The following is a 19,716-nucleotide window of genomic DNA, read 5'->3' on the forward strand; positions in this document are numbered from 1 at the left end:
GTATATGTTCCACTCCAAACAAGTAGGGAATGATGGATACTGATGTTGACCCAATGTGACGCAAGTCCCTTTGGCCACAGTTTGCCACAAAAGAGCCTGATGTACAGTATTCAACTGGAGAATCCACATATCCCCCCCACCTCACTTTAAACTGGCTGGCAGATAAAGGTCTTCCCCATGAAAGAGGCTTGTCAGTCCATTTGCATCTGAATACCAAGTGCTGTTGGCAAATTCAAGGAGACTTTGGAAAGTTTGCATACTGAATCAGAGGGTGGACGCACATTCCCCAAGCCATGCCAGCATAGTTATGAGGGCAGGAAGTAGAGTGATGGCGGTACTTGAGAGGCCCAGGGCATGAAAGTTGGGTCAAGTGCACTCTATTTCACCTGTGTCAAATGGCTCTTAGTTTATGTTGTTCTGCCATGTACTAGACCTTCCGTAAAAAGCATTATTACTGTTGTTCAGTATGGTACCTGCATTCAGAAAGGGCTAATTTTCTTTGGTCTGATTTTGTGTGACTTTTTGTTATTGAAACCATCCTGTTTGTAAAAGTTTTTATCATGCAAGTCATATATCATGCAAAAGTAAAGAAAAATTATCTTGAAAATATTGAAAACAATTATTTTGCAATTCATGCTAACAGAGACACAATTAAATATCACACCCTAAAAAAAGTTCTTAATATAAATTTCTTTTTTCTTCTTACCAGCAACATATCTTGATTTCTTTTAATACCATTTATTGTACTTGTTTTATGTAAGTTTTACTTGTTGTAAACATAAACCTTGCACACCTTTGCTACATTTATGCTTAAAAAAAGAAATATTTGCCAACGGGTTAAGAAAAATTAAATTATATTATCTGAAGAGAAGTTTTAACTATATATTTACATCTTGTTGAATTTATATATTTTCATATATATTTTTTAGTGAATTTATATACATACATACATAGTTTTATGTATTATTTGTTCAAACTGCAACTTTGTTTTCAATCGAACCTTTTCAAGACAATATTTTTGCTTCGGATTTTTTTATTAAAATGAACTTTTCACAACTAGCTCCAAATTGATAAATGTAATTACATTTTTGCTAACATTTGAATGAGATTTGATAAGTTTAAAATTGTTTTACTGAGGCGTTTATTATATACCCAGGTTTGTCATACCATATCATGTCAACCCAATTTACAATGCGAGCTGGGCAAAACGCTGACAGCATCAATAACAGGAGCTCAGTGCTAAAGTGCTAACATGCTGGCAAGCAGAATGGTAGATCAGATACAGAGCATCTGATACTGGCACCATTTTACCTCAAGCCTGTGGTCAAGAATTATTCTCACTGGTGTGGCGGTAATGAAGAACCTTTAAAATCAAACAACATATCTCTCCCATCACCATGCAACTGTTAAAAAATGTTGCAATCGTCATGTCGCAATTAACTTACTTTTAATGACAAAACATCTCCTGTTTGTCCTGCTAGAGCTATTTAAGATTGAACTCTTTTCTCAAGCTGTTGTTTTTATCAATTGCCAGCAATGAGTCCTGGAGAGGGACAAGGAGGAGAGGAGGGGGCCCGGGGTAAACAGAGCAGCCAAGAGAATTTAAAACAGGAGACCCCCAAGGTCAGACCTCATCCATTCCCCTGAGAGAGAACAATGACGGAGGAGAGAACAGGAATTAACATGGACTGAATGCAGCTGTGTGAGTGTTTGTGAGGGTATGAGAGGAGATGTTGGGAGAAACAGAAAGAGAGAGAGAGGGAGAGTGACGAGAAGAGCATAGATGAAGGAGAGAAAGCTGTCATTTACACGATAAGATTCAAAATATACCCTTTAGATGAGAAGGTCCAGGGATAAACAGTTGGAGACCCTCAAGGCATCTCTTGCAGAAAGTTTTGGCTGATAGTTTGGAGGGTGATCACCTTTGCCCTGAAGACCACAGGGTGCCTGGATCTACAGCACGTTTGGCCTTGACCGCTCTTGAGGTAAGATGGGATGAATTTTAACTGCTGGAAATCGCCAGAATGTTCATATTTCCGCTGTTGTAACCTGTGTGATTTGAATTAGAAGAAAATAAGCAATTAAGATGGCATGGAGTTTCATGAAAGGGATACTTCCATGTGGATTTGTGTTTCAAGGGATGACGCTGAGGGAGATGGGTTTCCTGTGGTCTCCAAAACAAACAGTAATTCCTGCCTTAGCTCATGCTTCTTTCTGAATGTAACCCATCACCATGGGTGGTGTGTTGGGTTAATGCTGTGTTAAGAAGCTACAAAATCCTTCCATTGTATTTGACTATCAGTTATAGAGTTGTTTTGTTTGACCTCCTCCGAGGACAAAGAACAACTGCTGTGACTTTTATCCAAAAATTCTGGTGTGTTAGAGGTGAAGTGTTTTGCGCTTGTACTGATTTTGACTTTAATTTACATCTTGTATGAGTAGTACTGATTTAACAGAGGAAAATGTTTCTCTTCTGCATTAGTGGGGAATTATTATCAAACACAATAGGTTGTGAATATGGCAGCAAATTCACCTTAAGTCAACAAATTCAGTTGGTATTCAATAAATCAGTGTTTCTCCATTGGTCTGTTATGAGGGAGACATGGACATCAGAGGAAAACAAAGCAAATTGTACATTAAAAAATGCATATAAATATAATTGTGCATAATTAGGATAGAAAAGTAAATAGATTTAGCCTAATAACTTTCAAATTGCAAGAAAAAATGTGTTCCATATGATGAAGGCCACGGTAGGACTGCATGATAATAGTTAAAATAATCACAATTATTATATTGATGATTAATGAAAATACAAAAGTGATTTGAGAACGATATTTTAGGACACTTTAAAATATTTTAGAAGTGTTTGTTCGAAATGTTAGCCTGGTAAATAACATTTCTGCAGCTGTTTAGTATTTATGCAATTATTTATTAATTTCCAGAATTGTCATTGCAAATTCATTGTAGATTATATTAATGAATTACATTTTATTTTTTTTATTTTGTTGACTTGTGCGATAATGATTTGCATATTCCTCATGATCCTAAAGTCCCTAAAGCATTTTCTACTGCATAAAAAACTGCCCCAACCCTGGCTGTGAGGTCAGTCTAAACATGCATTTCCATAACCAATTTGTATCACATACCTTCCCTATTCCAATTCATTTACACCCAACTGTCTTCTCTAATAATGACCCTTTCCTCTTCTAACCTTTGGCCCGTATCATTCACCCTCTCTCTGACTCCTTTTGGCCTGTAGCCCGCTGTCATTATCATCCACACCAGCTGCCATGTGTTCAACTGATCCGATCGTTACACTTGGGGAATGAGTTGGTCTCTATGCATCATTAATGATTAATTAATGCCAAGCATCATAAATAAGATCATTTATATGGACGAGCTCCTCAGTTACTCTGCCCATGGTGACCAAAAGCCCAAAGGAGTAGAAGTGGAGGGTCATTTGAGAAGGGGTGTGTGTGTGTGTGTGTGTGTGTGTGTGTGTGTGTGTGTGTGTGTGTGTGTGTGTGTGTGTGTGTGTGTGTGTGTGTGTGTGTGTGTGTGTGTGTTAATGTTAATGTTATATATCTAAAAAGAATGCACAACAAACACTACTATTCAAAAGTTTGGCAGTAAAATTTTTCTTAAAAAAAAAAAAAAAAGTATTCATTAAATGAATCATGAGTGTCAGTAAAGACATTTATAATGTTGAAAAACATTTCTATTTCAAATAATTGTTCTTTTGAACTTTCAATTAGTCAAAGAATCCTGAAAAAAAGAATCACAGTTTTCACAAAAATATTATGCAGCAAAACGGGTTTCAAAATTGATAAGACATTTTTCTTAAAAAATCATTTCTGAAGGATGTTTTAAATTGTAATTATATTTAACAATATAACTGTTTTTACTGTGTTCTTGATCAAATTAATGCAGCCGTGCTGAAGATATCATATCATAGTCTTTTGTGATATAACTTTTCTGGTTTCACAATAAATGGTCTATTCAGAAGGAAGGGAGAAGATGTTTTTGCATTTAAAGTACTCACAAAAAAAGTTTTGTTTTTCTAATATTAACTGGACCTGAAAAATGTAAGTTTTATAGGAAATGTTTGATAATGGGCCCTGTATAAATTACACTTACACTTGTTTTTGTTCTCCAGGTTGAGAAGAAACCGTGATCTTCCTAACTAGTGTGGGAGCTGGAAGACAGGTTAAAGTCATGGCAGTTGGGTGGAGACCGGCCACCCTTCTCCTTGTCTTCATCCTGACGTTCCTCTTCCCATCGGATGGAACCATGTACCTCTCTGGCCAGAAGCTGAGATCTCGTCTTCAGAGGGATCGACGAAACGTTCGTCCAAACATCATTCTCATTCTTACTGATGACCAGGACATTGAACTCGGTGTGTTGCCTATTTGCATTTCTCTCTGTGGGTGTATATGTGTTTGTTTGTGTATTTGTGCGCAGTGTGACATCAAGTATGAGTTTATACAGAGTTTGATTCACAATTATCATACAATTTACTTAATTTCTCTGGAGAAGGACATCTAACACATCCATTCCAGTAGCATCGGCCAACTGCTGAGGTCAATTGTGCCAAACATGCTGTTTTTCTACTCGATTTTTGGCACTTTAATCACTGAAGTGGCAACATAATGGCCTCACTGCTGGTCTTTGTTCAGGCTTTTCACTCGAACCCTTTTAGGGAGGAAATTTATGGTCAAGCATCTGTTACATAAAACAATCTGGATCTCTTTTGCTCTGTCTCCCTCTTTTTTCGAATCTACATATATCGCCCGTTTTTCCCTAAAGGCTCCATGCAGGCCATGAACAAAACAAAGCGCATAATGATGCAGGGCGGCACCCACTTCTCCAATGCGTTTGCCACCACTCCGATGTGCTGCCCTTCTCGATCCTCCATCCTGACTGGGAAATATGTGCACAACCACCACACCTACACCAACAACGAGAACTGCTCCTCACCGTCCTGGCAGGCCCACCATGAACCGCACACTTTTGCCGTCCACCTCAACAATTCAGGCTACAGGACAGGTTAGTAAACAGCATGGATCTGTATAAGCAGTACTTTTGATATAATAAATAATATTCATACATTTATTTCAGTTAAGTTGCTTTTTGATCATAAAATAATCTATTTCTGTTACAGCCTTTTTTGGGAAGTACCTGAATGAGTATAATGGCTCTTATGTGCCTCCTGGCTGGAGAGAATGGGTAGCACTGGTGAAGAACTCTCGTTTCTACAACTACACACTGTGCCGGAACGGTGTCCGAGAAAAGCATGGCTCAGAGTATCCGAAGGTTGTCCGCTGTCTCTTTTCAAAGATCATGACTGAACATTGTATTATGAAAATTTCCTACATACAAGTGTAAAACTGTCATATCGGTTCAGCTCATTCACAGTATTTACCCAACATATTTAAGGAAGCACGATGTATTGGTATCATATCGGTTGACGGACGATTTTAGAGCGTAAAGATATTGGGTTTATTATTTAACTGTGCATGAAAATGTATTGTAGATTAACTTTGTTAAAGACGATCTTTACATTAGCATCATATTGCAGCAGTGTCATTAAATTATTCATGTAATCTTTAGCAAATTGCAAAATGAATATCATTCCAATATCCCAAAATTCCCTTGTAGTGTTTAAAACGATTGACTTTGATTGCTAGTAGTGTTTATATAGACAAAACAGCATCAATTAATATTGGCTATGTATCAGTTATTGCTCCTAACTTGAAAATAATTAGCAGCTTACGATCGCCTCAGCCAAAGTTTTAATATTGGTGAATCTTTGAACATAATAATAGACAAACATGATCTAGGATTAAATTATACACCAATGTGCAAGAGTTGGGAGTCGGTAAGATATTTTTTTTCTTAAAATAAATTAATACTTTTATTCAGCAAGGATGCATTCAATTGATCAAATGTGACAGTAAAGACATTCACATTATTTCATTTGAAATAAATGCTGTTCTTTTCAACTTTATATTCATGAAGGAATCCTTTCAAAACGTCCTGACTTCTTTCAAAAACGTAAAACAATCGAACCGACCCCAAGCTTTTGAACAGTAGTGTATGTGTTTGGTAAGCACATATTGATACTTTCTTGTATCAGACAGATTTCCCTTTTAATATGACTTCTTTTACAGGACTATCTCACTGATGTAATCACAAATGACAGTATCAACTACTTCCGTATGTCAAAGAGGATGTACCCGCACAGGCCTGTGATGATGGTCCTGAGCCACGCTGCCCCCCATGGGCCGGAGGACGCAGCACCTCAGTACAGCAGCGCCTTCCCCAATGCATCTCAACACATGTAAGACCCTCTTTCTCTTTCTTTCTTTCTCTCTCTCTCTCACTCACTAGGAGAATTCACAGTCTGCGTGAGGTTATAGCTTCATAAATCTCATTCGGTTTCCAGCACTTTATCAAATGTTCTCATGCCATTTGAGATACGACAGCCTAATAAATAATGCTCACTGTATAGTACTATATACTATTCTCATTACACATTAGCTACTTTTAATGAATCACCTCTTATGACTTACTTTCTTGGTTTATTGCAGGAACAGAGGTTTGATTATGTATTCTGTGTACAGTAATTGTTTCCATAGTGCCTCCGGCAAATGAGTTTATACAGTAGGCTCAAGAGAGATATACAGTGCTATTATAATATCATGATTTATTATTTGGATCAGTATTCATTCATAGGTCCCATTAGAGGTATAAAATCTATTGCTAGTGCATAAACTAAATTAGCATATAAACACAGTTCACTGTTATTTTACTATTGTTTTTTTTAATTATCATTTTAATTGCTCATTCATCAAGGTGAAGCTGAAATGTACAATACAACTTTATGCTAATTAAATCTTCTCAAACGGTGCATTCCAAAAGAAGACAATGCATTGGCCTTTACTTCAGCACAATGAAATTTCTCAGCAATGTTATTCAGCGCCAGCAGCACACAATGAATTACACACAAATCTTCTCCATTAACAGATGTTTGAACACTCAAGTTATGCACACAAAGTAGGACTGCGACTCTAAATTTTCTTGCCAAAAATGTTGTTTTATTCATAGACCGTAAAGTGTATAACAAATGTGTAATTTCTTCCAATGGCTCAGAAAACCGCTTTTAACCATTCTGAAAATGTCCCACTCAGAACACCAAGCTACAACCACGCCCCCAACCTAGACAAGCACTGGATCCTGCGTTACACGGGACCCATGAAGCCTGTGCACATGCAGTTCACCAATATGTTACAGAGAAGAAGGCTGCAGACCCTGCTTTCAGTGGATGACAGCGTTGAGAAGGTCACAGATCATGTTAACCTTACAATATAGCACATAGATCATATTTTACATAGAAGTTAGTTTCAATCCTTATACATATTGTTTTTTTTTGTCTATGTGGTGTTCTAAGAGTGCTGACAGACAGTACTGATATGTTTTTATCACTCAGCTGTAGTAGTGCAAATTTTTCATTGACTCCTTCAGGTTACATCGTTACGCTAGTAATTGACTGAATGAGCGAGTCATTTTAAGAATTCATTCAAAAACACTGATTCATTCAGGAATGAACCAATAAGTCACTGTTTATGAGTAAGTCATTAAATCATTCACTGAACTGATTCATTCAAAACTCAGATTCAGGACATGACAGGACAGACATGCCAACGATTGTTTATTGCTCTGAGATACGCAATTCTTCTTCTGTGGCTTCGTTTGAAACTATTTCCATTGGCAGAGCAAAAATGGACAAACAGAAACTGGCAATATTGTGTCAAGTGTTGAACTGCAACTGTTAAAAATGTCATAGGGTCAGTAAGTATTTTTTAAAAGAGATGTTTAGTTATATTCAGAAAGAACACATTACATCGAATTAAAAGTTATTACATTTTATTTTTTATTTTAGGTTTGCACAAAAATATTGTTTTCAACATTGATAATAATTAAGAAATGTTTCTTGAGCACCAAATCAGCATAATAGACTGATTTCATGTCTGACTGAAGACTAGAGTAATGATGCTGAAAATTCAGCTTTGCCATCACATGAATAAATTACGCTTTAAAATGATATTCAAATTGAAAACTATTAAATAAAATAAAATGATTAAATAGAAAACTACTAATGATTTTTTTTACAATTGTATTATTTCACAATATTACTGTTTTTACTGTATTTTAGATTAAATAAATGCTTAAGAAACTTTTCAAATACATTAATAAAAACCTATACCCCAAACCTTTTGAATGCCTGTGTAAGTTGCAAAATAGTTACATCTTGTTTATAAAACATAATATTTGTTGGTTTACTAGAATACCTAGCAAAACCTTCTTTTTAGTAAACTAAGCCCAAGACAAATACATGTAAACCCATGGTACTTGGCAATAAAGGTGATTCTGATTGATGAGGCACATCAGCATCTAAAACATATGAGAGATGCCTCTGAAATGTACAGAAAAATGTAGAAATGGACGTGTGTAACTAGCCTAGAAGTTGTAACGTGCGGCTTACTATTTCCCCCCCACAGGTTTACAATATGTTGGTGGAAACTGGGGAGCTTGATAACACTTACATAATTTACATGTCTGATCATGGCTATCACATTGGCCAGTTTGGCTTGGTGAAGGGCAAATCAATGCCATATGATTTTGACATTCGAATCCCCTTCTACCTGAGAGGGCCGAATGTGGAGGCAGGTGGCATGTGAGTCAAAGACATTAAGCTCACAACTTTACTGCAAAATGCTAAAAATAACACATTGTTGATTCTAAGTTTGTGATCTCCTGCAGTAATCCTCACATAGTCCTGAATGTTGACCTAGCCCCTACCTTGCTGGACATGGCCGGAGTGGATATTCCATTGGAGATGGATGGCAAGTCCATCCTCAAGCTGTTGGAAACAGAACAACCTGTCAACAGGTGCTAAAATACACCAACATAAACACTTAATGCTAGCAACAAAAACACAACCTTTTTCCTCATTATATTCTTCCAGTTTTACCAGGTTCCATTCTTACAAGAAGGTGAAAGTGTGGAGGGATTCATTCCTGGTAGAGAGGGGGTGAGTACATTTGATCAGGCCAGATGAACCCATGCATTTTTAATTGAACTCCGTATCACAAACTCTTACACTGTATCGCTCTGAAAAAGATTTGTAACCCCAGAAATTGATTAGACACGACTCCATTAGAGAGGCACCAGATGGCACACTGACATCGGACACATATACAAATTTCGATTAGGGGCTGTATCTAATTCTTTGCTGTTTTTGAGTGGCAACCTGATGTGATCTCTTTCCGATCTACAGGAAGCCTCTGCATAAGCTAGAAGATGGCAAAGAGGTGGAACAGAATTCGCTGCCAAAGTTTCAGCGGGTCAGAGACCTGTGCCAAAGAGCTGAGTACCAGACGCCCTGTGAGCAACCAGGGCAGGTAAATATTCTCTTTCAATTACCATGGCATATTCCCTTGATTATTTCCAGTGATTGCCATCTGTCTAGTGCTTTCTAAGTAACCACTCCTCCTCTGTGCAGAAGTGGCAGTGTATTGAGGATTCCACTGGTATGCCGAGGCTGTATAAGTGTAAAGGGATGGCGGGTCTCTATGCACCTCGTGCTCTGGGCCTGATGGCTGCTAACAGGGGAGAGATCAACGGAGCTCATTCCGCATCAGACCACTGTGATTGTGAACCCAATATGCCTCTCAAGAGGAAGAAGGCACTCACCAAAAAGAGTGTGTTACAGTATAGTTTCACATTTTTGTCCAGGTGTTCTTACTTGCTCAGTGGTTAAGAATCTTTTTTTTTAATGGAAAAGACAAATAATAATTGTGTATCTTGGAGCCACAGGATTGTGGGCAGCGCTTTGACATATAGCGCAGCTGTTAAGTTTAAGTCCTGGCTCGTCTATTCAATTAAAAATATTTGAATCACAATTTTAAATTATTAATATTAATGGGGTTAGTTCCAAGGAGGCCTGGAAAAAGCTGTTCGTTAGCATTCCCAATCCCACTCATGAGGCAGTTACAATGTATCAGTTGCTCGGAACTCTTTGGAAGTGTGAAGTTTAAATTTTGAGAAAATAAGGAAAATGTATTTTACACCTTTAAGCTCCCCCCCAAAAAATGGAACTAGTAAACATCTACTATATTATAATGAATAATTTCAGATATTTGCATGTAGCAAAATGATATATAGAAAAAATGAAATAAGAAACATGGTTAATTTTAAATGGCATCCATTAAAGAAACATCCTTTTTGCAGCCAGAGTGGCATCAGCCAAAAAGGGCTAACTGGATAATTATGTAGGCTACATCAAAACCGTATACACCAAAATTAAAATTGACACAAATTGCCAACCTTCATGTCATACTAAATCTGCATTATTTCCTTATTCTTGGAACAAAAACGAGATGGTTTGCAGAATGTCTGAAGTGCTCTTTTCCATGCAAAAAAAATGTGGATGTTGATTTATACTGTCAAACTCCAAAAAGGATAAACATATACCAGTTTGTTTCATTTTTAGGAATCATGTTCAAATACAAGATCAAATTAGACCATGACGTAGAATGATAGTTTAAGCAATAATACCTGTATCTGTAACAAAGTCCATATACAATATTCCAGAGTTGAAGACCAAGAAGAGTTTGCCACGGAATCGTTGGGCCCGCTCTGTCACGTATCACTTGGACTCAGATGTGTTCACTCTGGACCTGGAGAAGGGCTACCAGCCCCTCAATCTGAACACCAGCCTTATGCTAGGCAGAAAGCAGGCAGTGTATGGAGAGAATGAAGAATACAGCGGAATGGGACCCGCAGACAACAACTTCAACACCCTCACGCCACCTGCTGCTCTTAAAGTCACCTACAGGTTCATTACTGACAGTCAGTTACTGTGGATGATAACAGCTAGTGGCAGTGGGAAAAAAATGAACAAATCTGTGGTTTCTATTATGTAAACCTTTTCTTTTTTGTTCAGATGCTTAATACTGATGAATGACACCGTCAGGTGTGATGGTGGATTATATAAATCTCTACAAGCATGGAAAGATCACAAGCTACACATTGAGCATGAGGTAAGATCATGGTTAAATAGTTCTAATGCAAGCTGAATAAAAACAAACCAAAATAATTCTACAATACTACATCCCCAACTAACATGAACGTTCAGACAAGGTTTTCTCAAAGTTATGAACAAATGTTCTTCCAGTAACGTTAATAGAATGTTTGTTTTTTAAAGTTATCTGGTATTTAATAATGTTCTCAAAACATCACAAAAACGTTTTTATACATCATTCATGGAACTTTTTTGTTGAAAAAAAGTTTTTGTTGCTTTAGTTTGTCTAACTTTTTTTAAATGTTAACACTTGTTTCAGAATTTTCAGAGAACATTCAAAAGTAACGTTCCCATAATGTTTGCAAACTTCTAAAATGGAATGTTCACATTTGTATAACCAAGACTTTTTTTTTTTTTTTTTATGTTAAAAACGGGACATTTTGAACATTCAGAAAATGTTTCCATAACTTAACAAAAACTTCTTAGAACATATTTTAGTTTGCTGGGTTAGGTTTTACTTTTAATCACTTTTCGCTCTTTATGTAGATTGAGACTTTGCAGACCAAAATAAAGAACCTCAGAGAGGTCAAAGGGCATCTAAAGCAGGTTCGACCAAAAGAGTGTGAATGTAACCAAAACACGTAAGCTTTTCATACTTTCATTAACTGCTTAAGTGTTTGCTTGATTTTTCTCACACAGTAGACAACATAATCATGTAATATTTGCTTTAAAGGTATCAGTACAACAATAGAGCACTGTTCAAACTCAAATCGGGGCGGATACATTCTGTCAAGTAGGTTTTCATTCATCATCTGTCATTAACTTCAAGAAAGGCACATTAATGCCTAATGTTGTAATCTAACATACACTTAGACCGTTGATAGTAAAGACATCTGTTCTTTTAATCTAAGTGGAATGACCTCCAAAGATAAGAAACAGTGGCTGATGAAAGAGCAGAAACGCAGGAAGAAGCTGAGGAAGCTCCTGAAGCGCCTCCGTAATAATGACACTTGCAGCATGCCTGGCCTCACCTGCTTCACACATGACAACCAACACTGGCAGACCGCCCCCTTCTGGACAAGTACTGCATAGCACATCACTCCAGTTGTTTTTTAATGCCACAAAACCTTTACTTAATAGTTAAATAATTATATCATTTCACTTAAATTATAATTTTGTGTTGTCAGTGGGGACGTTTTGTGCTTGCACGAGTGCCAACAATAACACTTACTGGTGTCTGAGGACTATCAATGAGACGCACAACTTCCTATTTTGTGAGTTTGCCACTGGCTTCCTGGAGTATTTTGATCTTAACACAGACCCTTATCAGGTAGATCTTTATCTTTTTATCTCCCTTACCAAGATTTGTACAGATTTGTCAAGTAGTCATGGGAAGCCCCATGATTTCCACTGCTGTTTTTTTGCTGTGTGCAGCTGATAAATGGCGTGAGCACGCTTGACCGTGATGCGGTGAATCACATGCACCAGGAGCTCATGAAACTGCGCAGCTGCAAAGGTCACAAAGAGTGCAATCAGGAGACAGGTGAGTCATGCCACGTGTTTGATCAATCTCTTTGCTTAAATGCATGGTATTATTTCAACAGTACCAATAAATATACAATTTATAACCTCATCATATCTCTTACAGGTGGTAAAGAAAGAAACTCTTTGTACGATTATAGGTATGGCTTCATTCTTGTATTTTATGGCTGATTAAACAATTATATTATTAATATGTTTATATATTTTATTCTGTAGCCTATATATTTGAAATATAAATATTTTATAACATTTTAAATGTTATCTTTTGATCAGTTAAATATGTCTGCTGAAAAAAATTATATTAAAAATTATCAAAGAACATTTATTTTAAATTGTAATAATATTTAATGTTTTTATTAATGGTTAATTTTTGATCATTTAAATGGAGCCTTGGTGAGCATAAGAGACTTAAAAATGGTTATAGACTTTATAATATGTATTAGTTAGTTATAAAGGCTTTAACAGATCTGGATCTTGGGAAAAAAATAATGTCATGTATATAATGACATGGGTATTACAACATAAACATGGTTTACGAGGACACCTCCTGTGTCCTACAATATACAGTTTGAACAGTATAAAAACCATTACGCATGGAGAGTATGCTAATACCATAAATATTTGACCTTGTGAGGACATTTTCTGTTCCGCATTAGGAAAACAGCTTATACATCATACAAAGTATTGAAAATAATGTTTTTTGAAAATGTAAAATTGCATAGGTTTTTTTTTTGTAGGGATGTGTTTAGGGGTAGAGAGGTTTAGGAGATAGAACATACAGTTTGTACAATATAAAAGTCATTGTCTATGGAAAGTCCCCACAAAAAAGTGTGTGTGTGTGTGTGTGTGTGTGTGTGTGTGTGTGTGTGTGTGTGTGTGTGTGTGTGTTCTCTCCACATGCTTCAGACCCCTTCATCGTCGAAAGAGGCCAAAAGTGAAGAAACCATCCTCCAAATCAACGTGAGTTTGTTGTACACACCATCTGCTTAATATAATTCAGCCAGCCAGTTATCAGCACTAATCCTCAGTAGTCCTCCTCCCTCTGTCATACAGTGTATGTGTGCATGCTGTCCCTCGCTGCATGAGCAGATTTTCAATTCTCCGGACATTCCTTTAGATGCGCACGTGACGACAAGAGTCCTTCATTACTGATAAGAAAAAGTGTGTTAACAAAGTACAGAGTGCTGCAGACCGCCCCACTGCCATAATTACACATTGTCCTCGTTTTGTACATGACTTTCTTTTGTCTTAATGTTTTTTTTTTATTATTAGACTCCTGTTATCAGAACTAAGATTTTTTTTTATTGTCTGTTTACACAGGGGCCAAATTTGGGAAGGATGGGTAGGTTAGTTTATCACTACTATCCACTGTGAAGGATGCACAGAGGTGAGGAATGTGAACTGATGAACTCCTGACCCGAGGACAGCGAGTAAACTCTGCAAACGTCCAGCTATTATGAAGTGTGGATTCGGAGAGAGTCATATCAGTGTGGCCATCTCATTTTCTCTCTCAATGCATTTTTCTATTTACAGTTTTTGATTCACTACATTTTTGGGAACTTTTTAATGAAAGACTTCTTATCATGGACTCTGATACCATAAGGGACTTTGATGGATTTTTTTTTATGAGCCAATCTCTATCCAACCCAGCACCTAACATTTCGTGGCTAAGATCAGTCACCTTCACTTTTCTCATAAGACAAGAAAACTCACATGGCTCATCATTGAGACATACACTTGTCATCTATAAACACACTACTCCTGTATTATTCCTGTAAGACTGTGATGTGGGACTCTGATACTTTGTTAAATACAGGGCCGACGTGCTCTGACTTCGTTGCTGCTGTGGATATTGTAATATTACTCTCAAACTGAAAATCCCAAGGAAATGTCATGATACTTTACACATGTTGCGCTATGTAATAATAATGTAAAGATTCCGTTCATGGAAATGTTGCTTTTTGAAACATGGTGCTACTGTAAGTTAACACTTGGAACTGAATGCTGCATAATATGTATTTGAATGTATGTGCAATTAATGTAAATATTAGTATATTTTTACCAGACTGAACATATGGGAGTTTCTCTTCGTGACTGTTCTGAAAAGAGAGCACCCTCAGTCTAACAAATGTTTTATGTTTATCTGAATGCACTTATGAATAACATACTAAACAGTGTTGAAGTAATGATGTGTTATAATAGTTAAATTCAAATATCTGTGTAGGTGTCATCACAAACCAATTCCTCCCCTTTTTTCTGTTTTCCATTGGCTTGAAATATGGAAAGCAATGAAGGTATAGTAGTTGGTGAATAAAGTGTTAAATACCCAGGTTTACGTCTTTTTCATATTCGCCATATATATTTTTGTTTTAGAAGGAAACAACAAAAACCAGTCTAAAACTAATTTACTGGTATTTACTCGTCTCTCATGTTTGTCAGTTGGCTAGTTTTTGTTTGCAGGGGTTCGAAGCACGTTTAAGCTCATCAGACTGAGACCATCATTCTGAAGACTTTTATCCAAACTGGGAGACAATTTAAACCAGCGTAATATTTTTTATTTTTTTATTTTTTTTTATGAATATTCTAAATGTTATGTTTTACTTGTAAAAGATATGTATGTGGGTCCAGGTCTCTCATCTTGTTTTTGCTCTTGGTTGTTTTTCCTGCATGGTGTTAGTTTCAGTGGTTTTAGAGTGGTTTGTGTGTTTACCTATAGACCATATGGCTGATCAGCTACATCAGCTGAACCCCATTTGAGCCAGGATGGGATTTAAAAAAAAAAAACTAAAACCAGGCTTTGAGACCAGATAGAGCAGCCTAAACCTAAACTACCGGTCAGGGCCGTAGCTAGAGGATCCGGGGCCCCCTGAAAAAATATTGATGTGGGCCCCCCACCACCCTCCACCAATATATTTTCTGCATGCATACTCATATATTGTTGGCGTACTGTACAATATGCATGGAGGCCCACATGTAACTAGGGTTTTCTTACAAAATAACAAAGCAGATAACAAATAAATGTAAATCAAGATTTTAATGAACATCGGCAAAAGCAAAATAAACAAATATAACATTAAATATAAAAAGAAAATAGGCCTAAATAGAAAAATGAAATTTCTTTCAAAAATGAACATTGAAATAGCTAACTAATAAAATTAAAAAGTATCTTAAAATTCTATAAAATTACAACTAATACAAATTAACAAAAAGCTTGAAGTGGAGTGAAGTGAGGTGTAAGGCCTATCAATCAATCAAAAAAAAAAATAATAATAAGAAAACCAATTTTTAAAAAAGGAACGATAAAATAATGTTTTTATGGGTTGTAACACAGTCTCATCTCAAAACGTCACATACTGACGTGGTTTGACCATACGGCAACATACGACGAAAAGGGTACCCCTATAACGTCAATATGAGACGGTTCAGGTTATGGTTAGGTTTAGGTATGGGTTAGGGTACCGTTAAGGGGCGCTGCTGGTGCGCTTATGTCTCCGTCTCATATTGACGTTATGGGGTACCCTTTTCGTCGTATGTTGCCGTATGGTCAAACCACGTAAGTAACAGTCTTAAGAATGTAGTCAAAGTTTTAAAAAAGATTTATCTTATTATGTATTTTAATAGAGATAATATGGAACTGGTAAAATAATATTTAAATAAAGCTCATACATTTATTAATTCAAGTGCAGTTGTATTCGTGTTTCTTGATGTAATAAACACATCACCAGCCAGCAGGTCATATTATGCATAATGCAATGCGTCGTGTCTCGTGTCAAGTTATTTACAATAGTGAAAAGGACAGGGATTTTAATCGCGTAATCATTCAGTCGGTAGTGCCGCTCGCGCCCGTTAATGAAAAGTGAAAGAAGACGGTAGTTTTCTGATTCTCAGCGAACAATACACTTACAACACACTTACCTGCGTTAAAGAAGGTTTTAATTGACTGGGATCCAACAACTCTCCTGGCCTCCCTCTCCTTCTTTTCGTGGCGTTTCTGATAACCAGATTTGTATTTTCTTTTTCCCGACATTTTTCCAGTGAGTCAGTTCCACCAGATTAACGTCTTCAGGCAATGCCGCCTCAACTCTGATTGGTTCTCTTCACGAGCTGGGGCGGGGTATTTATTAATAACTAATAAATAGATCGGACTAAACCATTTTTAGGGAGGCAAGAGAAGCAGCTATTTGGAAAAAATATTTAACCAAGTTGCATGTTTTTTTGTGGTTTTCATTTTAAATCTCAGGCATACAACTAATAAATATTATAATTATTCATGCAATAGTGTCCCTATAGTATAACTGCTGGATTTGTCACCACCTTTCACCCCACCAGCGACGGCCCTGCTACCGGTATTCTCAAAGCATTCTCTGTGCTTTTTCAGAAGGATATCGTAAATGAGAGACATTTTGTGCTCTGTTGTGTTGCCTTATATTAGCCAGCAGGTGGCGCTTTCTGAATAATCCGATATAGCCTACTATAAATCCCTTCAGGCAATCAAACATATAAATCCAACTCCACCTTAACTTGCACCTGTCGTGCAGTAACTATAAACCAACACAAAAACTTTCCACGGCATGTAGTTTGTTTTACTAAACTTTTTGGCCGCCACATTTACTCCGTGTCAGGTAAACTGGAGTTGCAGTATCTGTGTGTAGGGGGTGGAGAGAGAGAGAGAGAGAGAGAGAGAGAGAGAGAGCGGTGCACACTGCACACGAGACACCCCCCCAGTCATCCAGACCAGCTCACGCGCACGCAGCCAGCACAGGCGCGCGACGCGAGCATTCAGGACTCTGAACATATCACGAAGCCCTCGCGCAGGACGTCCGACAGACCAAGGAGATAAAGTTTTACCGTCTTTACGCTATCCTTTTATATTTTTGTGTGGTTTAACCGTACAATGTGAGAAGAAATGGCTGGGAAAAGGTAAGTTTGAATCTTTCTTTTGGAAAATTAACCAAGTTTTGACACGAGAAGTTAGCGCGGTTTCTCTCTCGTACGTTAACCCCTCAACTAGTTTTAGATCTGTAAATTAACTACTACTCAATAGGAAACTATACATACATACAACTCAATTTGCTTAAGATGTCGGCTATAAATCAGTATGAAGTAAAATGTGGAGATTGTGTGAATGGAGAGATGATTTTCCCACGACTCACGCGGAGTCAGTCAAATGTGATATTTTGTTCAGTTTGCTGCTGTCGTTTGTTCAGTCGTGTCATTAACTATTCAGCATCACTGCCGGAGGCCAACTGTTTCGGCCATATGTATTTGAACTGATTTGATTTGAACCGACTTCACTATAAACAGCTCAGTCACAGATTATTGGCTGTTTTGACTAACTTAGTGTTTCTATTACTGTAATCTCAGACTGATCTCATCTGATAAAAAAAGGGTAAACTAGAGTCCTGTTCACTGATCTTGAGATATGGAACAAAACAGGTTTTACAACTTTAACTTAACAGTTTTAATTCCATTCTTAAGTAATCAGAGATGATCACTAGTATGTAAGTTAGTTGGCTGCCTCTTTTTTAACGTTTTACAACTGTGTCCTTACTTTTGGTCTCCACATATTTATTAAAATAAATAAATAAAATCAGGCAGTATCAAAGTCATATCTTTTTCCTGAAGATATTTCCATATTTCACTCCATTTGAGTTCAACAACATCACAAGCTCTTGTGAGATGCATGTTTTGTATATAATTTAACTCTGCTTATATTTTGTTTTCTGTCACAATCGTGATATTTATACTCATCTTACAAATGATAAAGATCATTTTTTAATTGTTATCTAATTTCTCTAATTAAGACCTAATTTCCCCCCCTAATTTTAAAACTGTCCTATCTAAATATTAGTGCATTTAATACACCAAATGATGGCTTGGTGACAATGCAATAGATGGAGTTTAAAATAAGTAGCATCCATGCACTCTATTTATTCATTAATTGAACTGCTAGATTTGTCAGGTTTTTTATAATAAATATAAATGGCATAGTGGCACATTATTTTTTTCTTTTTTTGTGTGTTAAATCTGACAAATGCTCATTTTGAGAGAAAATGGAAGAACATGTTGAATCACAATAATTCCTTGATATGTAACTATATTTAGTTTTTAACTGTTTTGTTCCAGTATTCAAGAATCGGTCTTGTATCAGATATTGAATGTGGTCTTCTTAATATGAGCTGATGGTTACAGGAAACCACCAGAACCCTCTTTGATATCCCACAATACCTTCTGTCGACTTTACTGTGGTTAGAAGCATTGAAGTCACATAATGTGAGCTGTGGACGCATGTTGCTTTAGCTGGTGCTGCACTGCCAGAAAAACACAGAACATCTGTTTATTGCAGGGTTACAGATGTACGAATTAATTAAATTCATTAAATTAAAATGTAGTAACCTCTTTTTCCACCCTGAGCTTGATTATGACACAGATGCTGAAGTGTAAATAGATGAAAAGAGGTGGTTGAAAGACTTCTGTGAGTGTGCACTGTTTGATGTAACACACTACCGAGCTTTGATCAGCCGTTGTATTGATGGCTCTCTGTTCCTCTCTCCGAGTTCCCTGTTCAGAAGCTGAGCAGGGGCATGACATTGGACACTTGACGCTTTTAACATTGCCATGTCTCTATGAAGCTCAAGTTTGAAGCTTGTTTTAAAATTCTTCAGATGTGGTCTAGTTTTGCACCATTTTGAAGAAACTCTAATATGATAAGACCACTGACTGAAGTTAATGGACACTCTTATGGTCTGTTCCAGCTAGTGAGTGTAAATGTATGTTTTGACAGGCTGAGGTTTATCTTTGATCCAGAATGAGATCTTACAATAGGATGTTTTCCCCTGTTTGCATATCTGGTACACAATAGTGTGCAGACAAAGGGAGGACGTAGCATTGTGACAGCAGTTTAGCACCAGTGTTTTAACAAGACCTTTGAGCTCAATGTGAAAAGCACCCATCTCCAGTGGTCAGCCTGAAGCCATGTCTCACGCACCAATGAGTTGCTTTTCTATTCCAGGTTTGTTTTCTCATCTTGTCAGATGAGGATGATTCTGTTCTTTTGTGTAGATGATATACTGAATCTGTGCATCACA

The 19,716-nt window shown here is 37.0% G+C and overlaps 2 protein-coding genes across 2 annotated transcripts in view; both read left to right on the forward strand.

Annotated features, from left to right (window-relative positions):
• Positions 1 to 14,963, forward strand: part of sulf2a (sulfatase 2a) — a 37,185-nt gene extending 22,222 nt beyond the window's left edge. The window contains exons 3-22 of the mRNA XM_079596857.1: positions 4,157 to 4,396; positions 4,807 to 5,046; positions 5,162 to 5,313; positions 6,171 to 6,340; positions 7,191 to 7,341; positions 8,562 to 8,737; positions 8,824 to 8,952; positions 9,029 to 9,094; positions 9,341 to 9,464; positions 9,566 to 9,764; positions 10,657 to 10,900; positions 11,009 to 11,105; positions 11,633 to 11,727; positions 11,820 to 11,879; positions 11,998 to 12,167; positions 12,274 to 12,416; positions 12,521 to 12,629; positions 12,735 to 12,768; positions 13,535 to 13,588; positions 13,949 to 14,963. Of these exons, the coding sequence (XP_079452983.1) occupies positions 4,216 to 4,396; positions 4,807 to 5,046; positions 5,162 to 5,313; positions 6,171 to 6,340; positions 7,191 to 7,341; positions 8,562 to 8,737; positions 8,824 to 8,952; positions 9,029 to 9,094; positions 9,341 to 9,464; positions 9,566 to 9,764; positions 10,657 to 10,900; positions 11,009 to 11,105; positions 11,633 to 11,727; positions 11,820 to 11,879; positions 11,998 to 12,167; positions 12,274 to 12,416; positions 12,521 to 12,629; positions 12,735 to 12,768; positions 13,535 to 13,588; positions 13,949 to 13,979 (2,625 nt within the window). The 5' untranslated portion in view covers positions 4,157 to 4,215 and the 3' untranslated portion in view covers positions 13,980 to 14,963. The remainder of the gene's footprint in view (positions 1 to 4,156; positions 4,397 to 4,806; positions 5,047 to 5,161; positions 5,314 to 6,170; positions 6,341 to 7,190; positions 7,342 to 8,561; positions 8,738 to 8,823; positions 8,953 to 9,028; positions 9,095 to 9,340; positions 9,465 to 9,565; positions 9,765 to 10,656; positions 10,901 to 11,008; positions 11,106 to 11,632; positions 11,728 to 11,819; positions 11,880 to 11,997; positions 12,168 to 12,273; positions 12,417 to 12,520; positions 12,630 to 12,734; positions 12,769 to 13,534; positions 13,589 to 13,948) is intronic.
• A 2,396-nt stretch (positions 14,964 to 17,359) lies between these two features.
• Positions 17,360 to 19,716, forward strand: part of arhgap46a (Rho GTPase activating protein 46a) — a 33,605-nt gene continuing 31,248 nt past the window's right edge. The window contains exon 1 of the mRNA XM_079598287.1: positions 17,360 to 17,548. Within this exon, the coding sequence (XP_079454413.1) occupies positions 17,535 to 17,548 (14 nt within the window). The 5' untranslated portion in view covers positions 17,360 to 17,534. The remainder of the gene's footprint in view (positions 17,549 to 19,716) is intronic.

This window comes from Phoxinus phoxinus (genome assembly GCF_949152265.1).
Source record: "Phoxinus phoxinus genome assembly, chromosome: 22".
In the NCBI taxonomy this organism is placed as follows: Eukaryota; Metazoa; Chordata; class Actinopteri; order Cypriniformes; family Leuciscidae; genus Phoxinus; species Phoxinus phoxinus.